Raw genomic sequence first — 17211 nt, 5'->3', positions numbered from 1 at the left:
GTGAACGTTTAACAGTTGTCTTTCGAGGACGTTTCATTCTGTAAAGTCAGTAAAGTCATCAGTAAAGTGGGTCGTTATAAATAGGGTTTTTTAAATCCTTTTAAACCCAAAGCTATTATTGTAATCACAGTAGATCACCGCCCCTTTAAATCTTTTGACAGCGCGTTTTTTATTTATTATGATCTGATGCATTTCTCTCCTACGGAAGACTGACGCACTAGTTACACAGAAAAATCTCTCATGTTGACTGAGCTCTTTGGACACATACCACACTGCAAGAGTTCGCTGATCACCAAGGATTTTACGGTGCACCTTCGATGTAAGACTATAACAAGCTATTCTTTTAAAAGCGGCTGTATGCGACTGAAAACAGGCCAGATTTACCGGCCTGTTCAGGGCGATTATCTACCACCAGAAGTGCACTTATTGTCGAGTTGCGAGCTTCCTCTGATTAAGGGTAAATATTTAAAATGCGTATCTTTTTTCAACGGATTATGGCAGAAGGGTCAAGCGTTTTAATGAAACCTGTAATACTTTATAGATACAGATGCGTTTGAGGCGCAGTGGACCGACCAGCTTTTGTATTTTGTCTTTTTACCTATCGCCCCTGCGATGTCTTGAGCGTTAGTGAGAGACCGTTCAACTGACTGAAATAATAATTAGGGTACCTGTGCCTGCAAGCGAGAACCACCGCGGCTACGTGCTGCATATTTCTGATCCTGGCTCTTGTGCTCGCATATCAATCATTCGGTTGCCTTGGGTAACAAGGTCTCGACCCAAACATTTATCTTTGCATCTCATTCACATTCCTTGTTGTATATCTCATAACAGCGGCATGCAGGAGACTTTGTAAGTTGTGTCAAAGTTTGCAGACAACGCTTGTTTTGCATCCTAGCTGACATGTCAGTGTGCAGCTAAAAACTTTTTGCGCAAGCATTAACTGACGAGATAAGACTACCGAAGTGGTGTAGTCAAACATTTCCACTCTATTGATTTGACCACTGCAAACGCTAATCACTTGTGAGAACACAAGCAAGTATTATAGCGTTGTTGGATAAAAGCTTTTTTTATTATTATTATTGTTTGTTTCTCAAAGTAGGTGAGCGGCGCGTTAAATAGCCTAGATAAAATAAGTAGCATGAGCAGTTTTCCATTTGTAGATGAAAGATAAATTAATTTTATGCTTTGAATTACTTAGCTTGTATATGCCGTTACGGTCGTTCAGTGAACGTTTTCGTTTTCGTGATTAATACGAAAGCTCTTGTATATGTATATGTGTACACACACACACACACACACACACACACACACACACACACACACACACAAACATACACACAGAGAGAGAGAGAGAGAGAGAGAGAGAGAGAGAGAGAGAGAGAGAGAGAGAGAGAGCGAGAGAGCCCAAATATAGAAATGTGATGACATCAGAGATGATGAAATGAAGGTTTCAAAGTGAATTGGAGACAGAAGGGAGGCTCTCGCTCACCGTGTGTTGCTATTATTAGCAGATGCGTTCTTTGGATCGCCAGGACAGTTTGCACAGTTATTTTATGTTTTCGTATTTTATTAGCACTATAGGGTTCAAATTAGATGTAGACCTCATAAAACAAACGACTTTTACACAAAATCTCCAATATTTGATAAGGGTCCCAGCTATTTTAGAGAATATGTTCTTACTTACTGCCAGCACGTGCCCTCAGTTGCGGTGCAGTTTGTAGATCCTGGGAGGTGAAGAATATACCATCCTACATAAAGACTTGGCATTTCAAGTATATGGATTAGCCTACACATGATAAAGTAACCAAACATCATTATTTTTAAGCGGCATTGAATGAAGTAATCAAATTCACACTGATCAAAGTAGAAATCTCAATGTAGTTTTACTCTATTAAAATGAAAGCTATCCAAGTATGTGCACTATAATGTACTTTGATACCAAAAGTAAACTATATATATAAATAAATACATTTTAAAAGGTTAATATGTTGTTTTCTGAGGTGTGGGTGAATTTGCTTGTGGCAGTGTAATCTATGTGAGGTGGTATACTATTCAAACAAATGCACCTAGTTATACTTAATTATCCAAAGTAACAATAAATCAATGGTAGTTTCACTCTCACTTCATTCAATATAAAATATATGCACTCTATAAACTTTATACAATCTTTACAAACTTACCAAAGTGTAGCTTGTTTTTAGACAAATGTGAATTATGAAACAATGTATGAAAACCTAAATGGAATTTAAGTAAGGTAGAGTACTTGTACTTATTTACTCTCCTGATTAAAGGACAAAATTGAGCAAAATTCTTTTGAGGCCTAAAGGTAAAGGATAAGGGACTAACAATGTCCATTGTCATATAAATAACACCCAGTTATTATATTATTAGGCATTATAATTGTTAAGCATTGTAATTATAATTAGCATAGTGGTGAAGAGTAAGCAGAAATCGGAAAAGCATAACCGCTGCAAGGCAGGAAGGTGTAATGGTGAGAACATAAGAGGCTGCTAATTACATCACTGCATTCATCTATTATCCACAGTTATTACTAGTGATGTCAGAGACATGCTTGTTTTCCCTTTATAACAGACGTATGTAGCAGTTGGGCTTTCTCAGTGTGCTGCTTTATTAGCTTCTACAGAAAGAGGTTAGTAAGTCTTGATGGTTCTGCTCTGGAATTTGCTGATTTACTGTTTAAACATTGTAGCGGACAGCCCATCCTGATTTCTTACAGTAATGAAAAGACGTTGGTCAAGTCTTCCGTATCTGGGATGGTGTTCGTGACGTAGTGAAAGTAGCAACTTCAAATGGACTTTCTTATTATTAGAATTAGTTCTATACTACTACTACTACTAATAATAATAATAATAATAATAATAATAATAATAATAATAATAATAATAATAATAATGAATATTCCTAAGTGTTATTAATATTATTTTTCTTATTATATTTAGTAGTAGTAGTAGTAATTTAGTAGTAGTAGTAGTAGTAGTTGTTGAAGTAGTTGTAGTAGTACTAGTAGTAGTATATCATCCTGAAATGTATGTTTATTCATTTACATCATCTTCACTAGGTTAAAATAAATGTAAATATACTGTAAAATAAATATGAGGCCTGGTACATGTTCAAATAGATCATATTTGGACAAATTGCCATACAACCTCTTACAATATAACAGTTTAAACAGGCTATTTGTTTTATAAGAAATCAAAGAATCCATTACAATTTGCTAATTTTTCAATATATTAATGATGACATCAGATGCCATTAAACTGAAATGTCTTGTTTTTTAATCACTCAGACACAAATATACCAAAGACATTTACAAATAAAGCAAATGCTCTCAGTTTTAAGACATTTTTTGGTCAAAAAAGTGACCTAATGCTTTTTTCAGCAGTGTATAAACATCAACCTTCGAATATTTGATGTTTGCTGGCTTGTTTTGTTTTTTAAATAATTAATGTATTTGTAAGATCGTCCTGAAACAGTTGCGCAGGGAGCAGGCACAGTCAGCCTTGTCCCTGTCCTGATATCTGTGTGCTTGGCACATGTGTAGATGCAGGACGAGACTTAACCCACTGGGCCTGATCAAATCTTGACACTTTCTGGGAGAAGCAACAGAGAAGTGTAAATGAAGAAAACACCAGCCAATGTTTCCTTTCAGTGCAAGGAGGGAAAGTTTATTTCTGTGATGTGCACTTATGGGCTGGATCATTGTTCTTTCTCCTGGAATATTGCTGATGTTCACTGTATAAGCTGATTCATTACTGTCCTCTTATATGCGGAAATGTTTTAGAAAGCAGTTTATTGCCTGTTATTAAAAAGGAAGGATTGTTCATATCTTTCAGAGGATTTATGTCGACATGTCATGTCAATGGCTTGTTTAATGGGGCAACATCATATCCATTTATAATTGAAAGGCTTTCATTAAAAACATTATAGGATAATATAATAATCCATATAAAATTAGTCAATAAAAAAAATTAATATATAAGAAAATATTTATGTCACTTTAGGTGTTATTTGTAATTAAGTGTTATTTGTTTATAGGACCAACATTCACAATTCACTGTCGGTTTTAAGCCAGTTTGACAAAAAACAGAAGTGAAGGTCATGAGTAAATGATAAAAATGGCCTGCCAATAACTGGTCTCAGACCTGTTTTGATTCCTTTGTCATGTTATTGGTGTATAATAATCACCATCTCTTTCATCCTTTTACACAACAGTCTAATTATTATTTCGGATTGCTTCACAAACCACGGGGAGTTGTGTCAGTGTTATAAAATTGGACATTTTCCCATCCAATTAGGTTATATTCAGTGAAGCTCTGTGGGAAAATATGACCTTGGGCAAGTGTTTGTGTTCATTAGGCAGAATTTTGAACAGTGTATGTGCATTCGTAATTACCCGGGATGGGCTATGGTGCACCAAATTAATACTGACTGGACTATGCATATGAAGTTAGCCGAGCGGCGGTGGTTCAGGAGGTGACCAAGGCAGTATGCCACTGCCAAGCAAAAGCACCTGTTAGAAATAAAAACGTCTCGTTTACAGCTGTTAAAGTGCTTTAGTGTGACAAAATTCTGGTACATTTTTACATTTCAACTTATGGTCTCATGATGTACTGCCCAGGTCCTGTTCATAAGAATGTGTTTTTTGTCATATTTACATACACACTTTTTTAGGACCTGTAATTACATGTACACATAAATTTCCGTTCAGTCAAATGACACATTTTCTAGCATTTTTAGATAAAGGGATACAGACTTGGTAAGACTTAACACATTGTTTCATCAATATATAATTTAGGATTATTTGTTAGTTATTTGTTACAATATTAGGCGGTCAAGTGGTTTTTGAAAGAGCAGCCCAGCATTTTATTCTTCTACAGAATTGCAGTATTTTAAAAAATGCTTTTATATGGCCCTGATCTGAAACTCTGCCTAGTGTCTATATATTGTCTCTAAAATAGTTTTGATGGCCTTCTTTTTGTGGAGAGGGTTAGCACTTGCATTGTTTGTGTCAGTCAAGAAGGACTGCCTTCAAAAATCATTGCAGACAGCTTCCAGCTTCCACCTTCTTCCATGTAATGCACAAGTTCCTTATCATTTTAGACCTGATTTTGCAGCTAAATGCTATATAATGCAATATCAGTGGCACAATCAGGATCTAATGGCCCCTTGTATATGTGTGTGTGTGTGTGTGTGTGTGTGTGTGTGTGTGTGTGTGTGTGTGTGTGTGTGTGTGTGAGAGAGTGTGTGTGTGTTGTGATCAATAAAAAAAAACATAATTTGCCTGCTATTTTTATGTCTCAGTTAAGTCAAAGCTTCAGTGCTTTAGGCATGCACTCAGGTGAAGTTTGTGCAACATGCCTTGCACACAGCAGAATAATCTACGTTAGACTTCAATTTCAAATTCTTATCTCTGGCATTTTCAGTGGGCAGAACAGCCAGTACATTAACTGAAGCAAGAGTCCTGTTGAGGATGTCTGTGTAATTCATCCAACAGCTCACATTTGTAGCTTTTGAGCTTTGAGCTTTTGTGCCTGAACTTGTGTAGCACCTTCTCATGAACCATCAGTACACCACAGAGCACATAAAACGCCAAAGCCTTCTCTAACATTAACCTAAACATTTATGTTATACTAGTTGTTTGGACCACAATAAATATAGGTCATATTTAGTTCACACGCTACTGACCAAATAAGAATTTTCCTAAGAACCATTACAATGCGATGTACATATTTTATTGAAATATTTTAATATATTTTTAATATATTTTAATGTAATTAATTGTACACTTTATAGATTATAGAGGTATAAATAATGAATACATTGTTAAGGATCAATTTCCGTTGATGGAAATTGAAATTGTAAGGGGCCCAGTTGCTGTGGCCCCCCTTTAGTTATGCCACTGTGCATTATTGCATTATCCATGCATGTTATATTTTGGGAAAGTGTTACTATGCAAGATTAATAATTAATGAAGTGTTTTATTTTACACCACAGGCATCTCATTAGTGTCTTTTGACATTTTTGTAAATGCATCTTAAACCACTGCTCAAGTTTTATTCAGGGTAAATACTGTTAGGCCATAGATTAAACACTGGAGTATGGATGTTAAACTTACCTACCAAGGCTTAGCCCACAGAGGTTGGTCTGTTCAGTGGAAGCGATTGGTTAATTGTCAGCACACCATAGCCTGTTTTCGTAAAAACATTGTGATTTAGAGACTAAAATTAGAGAGTACTGGATGTTGTCCCATCACGTCCCCCTGATGTCCACCCTCCACTGTCCCATGTCCGCCTCTCACTGTCCTCCAGGCTCCTCCAGCCATGTATTCTTGATACCTCAGGTGGCCCAGGCTGATGTGCTCTCAGGGCAATGAGGTGAGACTCAGAGAGTCCGTAATCTTTGTTAGGACTACCTGCCAAAAAACCAAGCATGATAGCTTTTGTGGAATAATGAAACTCCACTTAGACTGATCCAGGTACTTACAGAGTGGTCATACAGGTTATTACAGAATGCTTGTAAAGGTTATAACAGGGCCCTGATACAGGCTATTACACAGTGTTAATGACAGGTTATGACAGTGCACTGTAACACTTCATTGTAGAGTGGTGTCATAAGCTGTAATAAGATGCTGAGTCAGAAGTAAGGCTGCTTAATCAAAGTGCTAAGTTGAAGCGATGGCTGTGTTGTGTTTTTGTGACACAGTATCACACATTTTTCCTAATATGAGTATTCTTACTCATTTACAATAAAATATCAAGTTATTGATGCAGCTATGTATGCTGGCTATTTGCTTACTATTGTTTGTATGATCACTACAGACTCTGTGACGCTAAATGTATGTCATAATAAAAACATGCTGTTCATAGCCTATATATGATTCGCTATTCTGCACCTTGCTATATACATGAGTTGATGTATCTGTTCTGTCAGACACAAGTATTTTCCGTATCACAGTATTATTACTGGTTTATTTTAAGATTTATATATATATATATATATATATATATATATATATATATATATATATATATATATATATATATATATATATAATATATATATACATATATATATATATATATATAGTAATATAATATATATATATTATATTATATTATATTATATTTTTATATTTTATTATTGTCAGTTTAATTTTATTAAATTAACTTTAAGTAATTAGAACACACAACTTTTTAAAAATTTCATTAAACTTTGGAGCTTAGATATCAGTGAAGTCTTGAATTACCTTTCATTTCTGTCATATAAAATATGCCCAGACTGACAGTTTTGCATAAATTAAATCATGTTGTTGCGCTTCGAGAATTTCAAAGATATTCGCCGTATTTCATTCAGCCATTATTCAATTCCGCAAGCATCTAGCTAACACTTGCATGATGCACACAAATTACATCAAAGCAACATTATATGCAGCTTATTTACCAGTTGGGAAGACATTATCCAATCAGGCATTCCCTCTAGCTAACACCGGCGTATTTATATCAGCGTATCCCCTCCTGGAGATCTTCCAGCGGTTTATTTATTTAATCTTGGGTTAGCTTTACTGAACTGCATTTTTCCTGTGTTTAATTAACATGCTTTTTTTTTTTTACTTTAAAAATTCCACATGACTGACTAGTCAGCAACTCTGCTTAAATATTCTTGATTGTTTAGGTAAGGAAAAGCATTTACCCATAGTAACCATTCATTATAAAACATGAAACTTACTTTGTCTTCAAGATATGTTGTGTAGCTATTAGTTATTTATCCAGACTAAGAAGAAAAAACAAGATTCATCTAATTTGCCAAAGGTCCAAAACAATAAAAGTGTCATTGGGGAGATTGAATGTGACTGAACACAGTGGTTCGGTCTTTCTTGTACGTTTTGTGTTAAGTGTCAGCTGCATCCTCTGATTCTAAATCAGTGGCCATACTGTGAGTTCAGGGTTAGGTGACAGGACCACGGCTAACTGCTGCAGACACATCTCAGCCCAGCAGTGATGCTTAGGCATGTCAAAGCTCCAGCAAGCCTGCTGTGCGTGATACATTAATAACAGTGCAGAGGCCATTACCATGCCAGTGTCACAGCTGTATAAACATATGGAACAATGACACAGCATATACAGCCTTGATAAATGTATGCTGTGCATTTCCTGTATAAGTGTGGAAATGCATTCACCAATACCAAAATATGCCTTGCCTGCACTGGTTTCCAGTAGTTGCCCACATCAGATTTAAAATCTTGATGCTCACCTACAAAGCCAAAAATGGACCAGCCCCTTCATACATGATGTCAATGGTCAAAGCCCGAGCCATGCCTCGAGTACTTTGAACCTCAAGTACGACTTGTCTTGAAACTTCATACTTCAATTCTCATGGGAGACAAGTATCGAGACTATTCTCTGTCCTGGTTCCCATATAGTGGACGAACTTCTGCTTGCTGTCCGAACAGCAGAGTCCCATTCAGTCTCCAAATGCGGATTGAAGTGGCATCTCTTCGTGGAATATTTAAATGACCACTGATCCTGTTCCTATGTTAACTAACTGAAACTGTAGTACTTGTTGAAGAGTATTATTTATTGCACTTATTGTTGTCTGTTACAGAGCTTGTGTTTTGCACTTCTAGGCATCAGCATTGATCCCTGTATTTCAACAGCATTCTAGTTCAGTGTTATCTTGGACCCCAAACTACTGTACTGGCTAATATACATTCTATGAGTAAATGACAAAGTACTTTTGTAAGTCATTCTGAAGAGGAGTTTCTGACAAATGCCGTAAATGTAAATGTAAAATCAACAGAACTAATATGAACATCAACATGAGCATTTAGAAAACCTCAGTGATAAATGGCCAATTAACATTTGTCTATATTTATTTGTCAGTAATGAGAATGTCTTACTATATGCCATCATTAATAGCATGATCCTAAATGCCAAAGAAGTCCTTAATGAGTATCTGGAAATAGTTCTTAACCCCAAAATAGTATATCATTCAAGCATGTCCACGATACCTAAAATGCTCGTACTGAGCTTGGACCAAAAACCAGCAGAGAATGACTTTTTAAGCATTTATATGACTTATAAAGCAGATAATGGCTTTCTAAGTATTTACATGCCTTATAAAGCAGAGAATGGCTTTCTAATGGAAAGAGTGGATGTCAGAATGTGAAGAGGCAGACAGCAGCCCAAGCAAACCGTTGTACTGCACCCTGTCCTAGAGGGAACAGATGATGTAGAGTGATTAGTTAGAACTGCCGTTGGATGTTTCAGAATGACTGTGGGTGCAGGAGCTTTTAGGATCACATCCTGTCTGAAAGAGGCCTCTCGGTGCAAATCAGCCACCGAGGTCAAGTGCTGACCTCTGGCCTGTGCTGCGGTTTCGAAGAAACATTGATTAATGTGCTATTGTCGGCAAACTACAAAACTCTTAAGCTACCTTAGAAGGCACAGATCAATATATTGCCTACTGTTTTAAAAAATGACCATATTGATAAGATAAACATATGAAAAGGAATGATGTTATTCATTTTCAAGAAATTCCTGGTAAATGCAGATAGACCTTCTGTGTTTTGATGCTTGAATTTAAAGACTGAAATTCTCAAGTCTGCAACTGAGATGACTTGTCCTCAGCATGACACTGAAAGCTTTATTTCTACAATTTGTTTGCTTTATACCATAACAGTCACTATACGGCTGCAACTGTAGCATAGAGGGAATAACATGTTCAATGTGTGAGGCTAATCAGAATCTTGACAGGTTCTTTTTAAAAACTGCTTTTAGCCATTGAGCTGAATGGATGTTTGATATGTGCTTTTTCACATCTGCAGTGAGTGGGCCAGAAATCCTCATTAGGCTGCTGTCACCAGTTTTATTGCTGGAAAGGTAGCCTAATGTCTCCCTTTTGTCTGTACTGTTGTATATATACCATCCCTTCTGTATTTTTTGCCATGGTACAGCAGTACAGCAGAGCTTATATTTTTATGATATCATGTCAGTTGCATATTCTGAAAGAGAATTCCATTTAATCTGTGTTACTTTCATTGCATTAACTGCTGTCTATATTATAGTGCTGGCTAAGTGAACAGGGCAAAGTGCTGGCCTACTGTTCAGTCTGCTCCTGATAACACAGTCTCCACTCTACAGCTACACAACACTCCAGGTCTATGGAGCAACAGTAGCAACAAAGCATAGCTTTCTTTACCCTGTCTTAAATCTTTCATTCTTCCCTAGGACCCTCTATAGTTATTTACCATTTGCACTGTTAACCTCTCACTCCAAGACAAGTAAAGCAATCCTTACTGACCAAATTCCTCAGAAACAAAAACCCCTTCTCACTGAAAATTGGCAACAACCAGGAGATGATATGACTCTAAACATGCAGCGATCTCCTGGGATGTACTTTTATCCAAACCTTGACTGAAGGGAGAGAATGGTGCTGTGACAGAACAGTGGCTTGGCAGGGATTTTTTTTAAAGAGGTTTGAAAGTTAAATGCCACCCATTTATGCTGTAAAATCTTGGTATAAACTGATGGCTCGACTCCACTGCTTACAGCGTTCTTTGTCCCAAATACATTTTTCTAATAACTAATTTTCTCTCTGGACCAAATGAACCAATCAGGTTTTCCTCTGACTAAGCTACGCTGTGGTTCTGTTGGAGCTTTTCTGTATGCATGCTGTATGAATACTGTACGCATGCTGTATGAATGCTGTATGAATGGTTTATGAATGCTGCATGAATACTGTATGCATGCTGTATGAATACTGTATGAATTCTGTATGCATGCTGTATGAATACTGTATGCATGCTGTATGAATACTGTATGAATGCTGTATGCATGCTGTATGAATACTGTATGCATGCTGTATGAATACTGTATGAATGCTGTATGCATGCTGTATGAAAACTGTATGCATGCTGCATACATGCTGTATGAATGCTGTATTCCTGCTGTATGCATACTGTATGAATTCTGTATGCATGCTGTATGAACACTGTATGCATGCTGTATGAATGCTATATGCATGCTGACACTACTGTCACCAGCCACTTCATCAGGAGCTTTTTTTTACCAGGTAGGGCTGCTGTTTGATCTCAGAACAGCCTCAATTTGTTTGTGCCGGGGATTCTATAAGGTGGTTGGGTAATGGTGTGGGAAGTGTTGATTCCATAAGGTGGTTGGGTAATGGTGTGGGAAGTGTTGATTCCATAAGGTGGTTGGGTAATGGTGTGGGAAGTGTTGATTCCATAAGGTGGTTGGGTAATGGTGTGGGAAGTGAGGATTCAATAAAATAATCAAGATTTTGGTCCATACTGACATGACTGTATCACATAATTGCTTTCAATTTTTCTGCTATACCTTCCATTATACCTTCCATTACACATTTCTTTATACATCCCAAAGGTGGTATACTCGATTCAGACCTGGCAACTGGGGAGGCTGCTGAAGTACACTGAACTTACTGTTGCAGAACCATATCGAGTTGACTTGTGCTTTGTGACATGGTGCATTATCATGCTGGATCTAGACATTACAAGATGGTAAATTGTGGCCATAAGGGGATGCACATGGTCCCCAATAGTACTCAGACAGGCTTTGGCATTCAAACCATGCTCCACTGGTAATGGAGGGTCAGTGCTTGCCAAGAAAACACTCCCCACACCATTACATGACCACCAGCCTGAACTGTTGACACAAGGCAGGCTGGGTCCAGAGACTCATGCTGTTTATGCCAAATTCTGACCCTACCATCTGCATTTCACAACAGGAATTGAGATTCATTAGACCAGGCAACGATTTTCCAATTTTTAACTGTTTCTGTGAGCTTGTGCCCACTGTTGCCTTAGAGTCCTGTTATTTGCTGACGGGAGTTGAACCTGCTGTGGTGTTCTGCTGCTATAGCCCATCTACCTCAAAGGTCAAGGTGTTGTATGTTCTAAGAGGTCTTTCTGCTCACCATGGTTGTAAAGAGTATTTTGGACTACCGTAGCTTTATTTTCAGCTCAAGCCAGTCTGGCCATTCTCTTCTGACCTCACTCATAAGCAAAGCATGTCTGTGTGAAGAACTGCCACTTATTAGATGTGTTTTGTTTTTGGTTTTTTACCATTCTGCGACACTCTAGAGACTGTTGTGCAAGAAAATCCCAGGAGATCAACAGTTTATGAGATAGTGAAACCAGCCCACTAACCATGCCATGATCAAAGACAGTTATCACATTGTTTTCCCATTGTGACATTTATTGTGAATGTTAGCTGAAGATCTCAACCTGCGTCTGTATAATTTTAGGGACTGTGCAGCTGCCACATGATTGGCTGATTGTATAACTCCACAAAGGAGAAGGTATACAGGTGTTTCTAATGAAGTGGCCCGTGAATGCAGCTGCTATGTTGTTACTGAGCGTTTGACAGGTTCTTTAAGACAGCATGTTCATTATCCTGGAATGACATTTGAGTTTTGACATTGGCCCTGATCTGCTCATCTAGCTTGAATCACATTACTGGCTCAGGTTATTTACTGGGAATCTCATCATTGGACATTTCTAAACTCTTTTGGTATGGGTTCATATTTCCAATGGTCCCTTTCCATGGGTCACTGCATAGCTCAGAGTGAGGAAATGCATGGGCTTGCATATGCTCGAGTGTATGCTCTAAACATGGCCCATTTTTCTTACTGCTTCTGTGTTGTGAAAAATCACTTTCATAACCATAAACAAACTGAGCCAAACCCCACCTCACATGCTTCTAGCTCTGTGGAACATTGTCAGATCTTCCTAGCTTTAAGGACAGCTTCAATACATTCTCCACTGTAGCTCCAGTGCTACTTGCTCTCAGAAAATCCTCTCAGAATTTTTTCAGCACTCCACCTCTGTTCCTAAAATCTGTTCTGTGTTAGACATCTTAAATTCTGTCTCTCATTCATTTGATAAATACATCTTTAACCCCAGGCTTCATCCCAATGGCGCCTAATACTGCTAGAGTTACAATTCTCTGGTCTTGATAAATCCTAACTTACATAAAGGCCATTCTCCCCCTTTGTAGCAAAGGTGTGAGAGATTGCGGTCATCTACAAAACAACCACCACTTTTCTGCACTTTTCTGGTTACTTAGCACCCACTGGTTCTGACACTGCTCTTATGAGAGTTATTAATGTCCTCCATCTTTGTGTTCCTGCTTTTAACATCCTTCTACTGTTTGACCTTAGTGCTGTTTTTTATGCTTAAACCGTAACATCCATTTGTCCTTTGGATTCCTCAGTACAGAAGGCACAACCTGTGCTTGGTTCCGTACATACCTTACTTCTGACTATAATTATTATTATTGTTGTTGTTGCTGCTGTTCTTGTTGTTGTTGTTGTTGATGATGATGATGTTGATTTTTTCATATTATGAATATATGGCCATTCCATTCTTTTCTACTGGAACAAAAAAAACTGTGGGTGATAGAGCAATTCTGGAAATATTTGGATTAAATATGTAAAAATACAAAAGAAGCAGATGTTTGTTTGTTTGCTTGCTTGCTTGCTTGGGGCAAATGGGCTGATCAACAGCTAGCTAATGCTAACTCAACTATTTTAAAGAACATTGTGTAACCAGCTAGTTTCACTGGATACTACTATTTTATTAGCATTAGTTTATTAACACTTTTAATTGAATAAGCATATTCCTAATATTTGACCAATTTATCGTCACAAGACTAAGCAACAAACTGAATAAATGAAAGTCACTGCAGTCAAATATTTTACTATCAAGCCAAATTCCTTCCTAATAACACTCTAGTTTTCAGTGGATATAGCTTCGGGTGTTAGTTTTACAGAGATATTGTAAACAATTCATATATAAATTAAACACAAATTTCACAAAACAATTCAATATAAATTAAACACAAATTTCTAAAATAAAAGCTTATTACAGAAAAAGACAGATAATTTATTGCCTATGACACATTGGGCTTTTAGACTGTTGAATCGTTTAAAAAATGTATCGGATTATGTTTGAATCATCATTACTGTTCTTTCCCTTTGCTTGACCATCTCATGCCCTGTAGCATGAAAAGGTTTTGGTTTGTTTGTTTTGTTGTTGGGGTTTTTTGTTTTTGGAGGAGGAGGTGGTCCCTCCTGCTTCTGAGGTCTGTGGATAATTGCTGTAATTGGCATGTAAATGAGGCTTATGTAAGGCATCTTGCTGCTGTAGCACTGCTCTTCCAGCTAGGCTCTGTAGATGGTATCAGCACAGCTACAGCTACAGTTGCGCTGAGTCTTGTTCCGGTACCTTCTAGCTGTGATGTGAGACTGAGTAAAAATGTAATGCTTCGCCGTAAGCTAATGTGCTTTGACAACAAATATCCCAAGGAGGGAAAACAATTTCTTGTTGCAGTAAAACCTCATTATGATGATGTATAGAATTTTGAATTTGAATATATGAGAGGAATACACTGCATATCATACAGTTTATACACTGTGCAATATAGATGTCATGCATAAAGAATGCAAATGATACAAATATTGTTTTTCTCAAGTAATCAGAAAAGATGTCACAACGCATTCCGTGCTGTGTGGCTTATTGCAGAGCTCTACAGTACAGGGTAACTGATCAAATTTTTTCAGGGGTTATTTTTCATTTGTTAAATGAACACCAGTCAGCTGCAACCTTCGGCAGGGCACATTTAATTTTGACTCAGTGGTGGCCAATAACGAGAACTGATTCATCAACATTGTTTCAGAATCCATGCTGGGTTTAAAGTCTGCATGGCCCCATGGTTGATGATCCTGTCAGACACCTCAGCAGAATCTGAAGCTCATGTAGGTGGCATGCTCAGCATCCATATTGAGCTGAAGCAGCCATTCAGGCCTGGAGCAGCACTTCCCGGGTACTGGTGCCCTGATATGCCAAGCGTGCAGATTGTTTTGTTTTCGTGAAGGGAACTTTCTGTATAAAAGCAATGAGAGTCAAACTGAGCAGCTTGTGGGGCATGCCCCCCTGGGCTGAACTGTGTTCTGGGGCCGTGCTGTGTTATAACCTGCCAGAGGACATTTACCCTGAGTCATTCCTCCAGTGGGTTCTATTAGATATTAATATAAGAGCACAGACAGTACTTAAACAAATATTATTAATTCATGATTCTCAATAATTGTTGGGTATTGAAGTGGTCGTATGCAAATATATATTTGTGTGTGTGTGTGTGTGTGTGTGTGTGTGTGTGTGTGTGTGTGGGTTCTGCAGGTGATGATGATCGAGACACAGATCTCTTCCTCTGTGACACCAACACTTGCAAGTTTGACGGTGAATGCCTTCGAATTGGGGACATTATAACATGCATTTGCGATTTCAAGGTGAGTGTGATTTTGACACAGAAAAAACTAAACTGGCAATGTGTGCAAGCATTCTAAAGAAGCACACCCCACCAATACAGTCTAACACAGCATAAACAGCACGTTACAGAGCCAGCTGCCGCCACGTGGCAGTAGTCTGAAAGGGTGTGAAAGGCTTTGTTTTTCTTTGGATGAAAGGGTGGACTGAATGCCCCTTTTAATGAAGAACAAGCTTGGCATGACTTTCTCTTGCAGGCCCTGTAAATCTGAGAGATCACATGATGTCTTCAGATGCCTTTGACTGGGTCTGAGAGGCAGTCCTCGCATTTCTGCACAATGTGCAGTGGACTTATTTTTACTTTCTATTTCTATTTTCCATGCTCAGCTCAACCCTGTTCTCTATATACGTTTGGAGTTTTAAATTTTGTCCAGTCAATACTATGTGGGAGTCTGGCTGATCATGCAGATAAGATGTACTTCTTTGACTAGTATATCTACGTAAATTAAGAATAATCCCTTACTTTGAATCTTTTTTAACATGCCAGACACCTGATTTAAGTGTGTTAAGTGTTCTGATAAAAGTAACTGCACTGTACTAATATACGAAATTCTTGTGCCACTGTTTCACGCCCAGCTGGCATTACCACTGGACCGTTGTCGTCTGGTCATGGGAGCAGATCACTATTACTATCTGGTTTAGCCTTGATTTGTAGTCGACTGTGGAATATAGAATAAGGGAGTGTGATGGGGCACAGAGACGAGAGAGAGGGGAGAGGAGAGACGTCCTTAATAATCTATTTGAGTTTAGTCTAAATGAAAATGGATTACAGTGCTTCCAAAGCACCGAACAGACAGACACTCAATGAGTCAGTTATTTTTATCCCAGCTCACAAGGCACCATTAGTCTCTTTGGTGACATAAATAATGTTACATACAAAAAAATGTCAATTTTTTTCCTCTTCTTCATTGTTTTTGTTGTAACCATACAAAGTAAATCTCTGACTCCAAGACGCCATTTGAGGACAGAGGCCATCGTACTTGCAGGCACACGGGGTCATTGCATTTTCGTTTCAGAGGCGGTCACCTCTATCAAGACCCTCACACACTCTTGGCTTCCCTCTCTAGCCGGGGCTGGTGAGGCCACATGTGGGGCTGAAAGAGCCTGACGTCATAGGGCTTAAACCTAATCACGGCTCCATGTCTTTATTCCATTAAGTGGAGTAATTCATCAAAGAAGGATCCTCTCAGGGGTTATGCTGTAGCCGGATCTGGGGGTGGAGGGGGGAGGGGCAGAGGAGAGAAAGGCGGATGGCGAGGCAGTCAAAGCTACGGCTAACCGGGAAGAGGGGAAGCAGGTTTGGTCCCCGGAGATGAATAGAGGTCATTCAGCTCTCCATGTCTGCTCAGCTATGTTTCTTCACCTCACAGCAGGCCTTTCAGGTGCCGTGGCCGCTCGAGATTTGCCCTTTTTTATGACTCCCAGTGACCCTGTAATGCCTACCTTTTTGCGTCATGTTGTGGAGCACCCAGTTGGTGATCTCTTGAAGAGGAATTATGGGCTCCAGACACATGTTGACTTATGCTGCAAATGTCAGGATAGTAGTGTCACTCCTAGCTGTCTATTTTCCTAAAAAAAAAAAATTACTAACTATTTTGTTGAATTCCTCTTCAGGTAAAATATAACAATGAAAGCTGGTTTGAATTTGAGCTCTTATACCCATTTGGACATTAAATGGATGGTTAGCCTACAAAATTAATATGGTGTGATTTTATGTTACTTTAACTATTAAAACTGTGTAGTCTTATTAGCTCTTATGATTCAATTTATCAACCAGCATTGGCATCATCTAGCAAGTGAGCCTAGCAACCTGGAGGCAAGGAAAGCAT

At 38.2% G+C, this 17211-nt stretch overlaps 1 protein-coding gene across 3 annotated transcripts in view; it reads left to right on the top strand.

Annotated features, from left to right (window-relative positions):
- Nucleotides 1-17211, top strand: part of tmeff2a (transmembrane protein with EGF-like and two follistatin-like domains 2a) — a 71372-nt gene that overhangs the window by 1589 nt on the left and 52572 nt on the right. For 2 of the 3 annotated variants that reach the window (XM_027006793.3, XM_081720913.1), the window contains exon 2: nt 15236-15345. In XM_027006793.3, coding sequence (XP_026862594.3) covers nt 15236-15345 — 110 coding nt within the window. Of the gene's footprint in view, nt 1-216; nt 320-15235; nt 15346-17211 lie in introns of those variants that run through there. The other variant, XM_081720914.1, reaches the window with a different exon arrangement.

The sequence above is a fragment of the Electrophorus electricus genome, chromosome 9 (genome assembly GCF_041902795.1).
Source record: "Electrophorus electricus isolate QZ-2024a chromosome 9, ASM4190279v1, whole genome shotgun sequence".
NCBI lineage: Eukaryota > Metazoa > Chordata > Actinopteri > Gymnotiformes > Gymnotidae > Electrophorus > Electrophorus electricus.
This window is presented reverse-complemented; position numbering and strand designations above follow the sequence as displayed.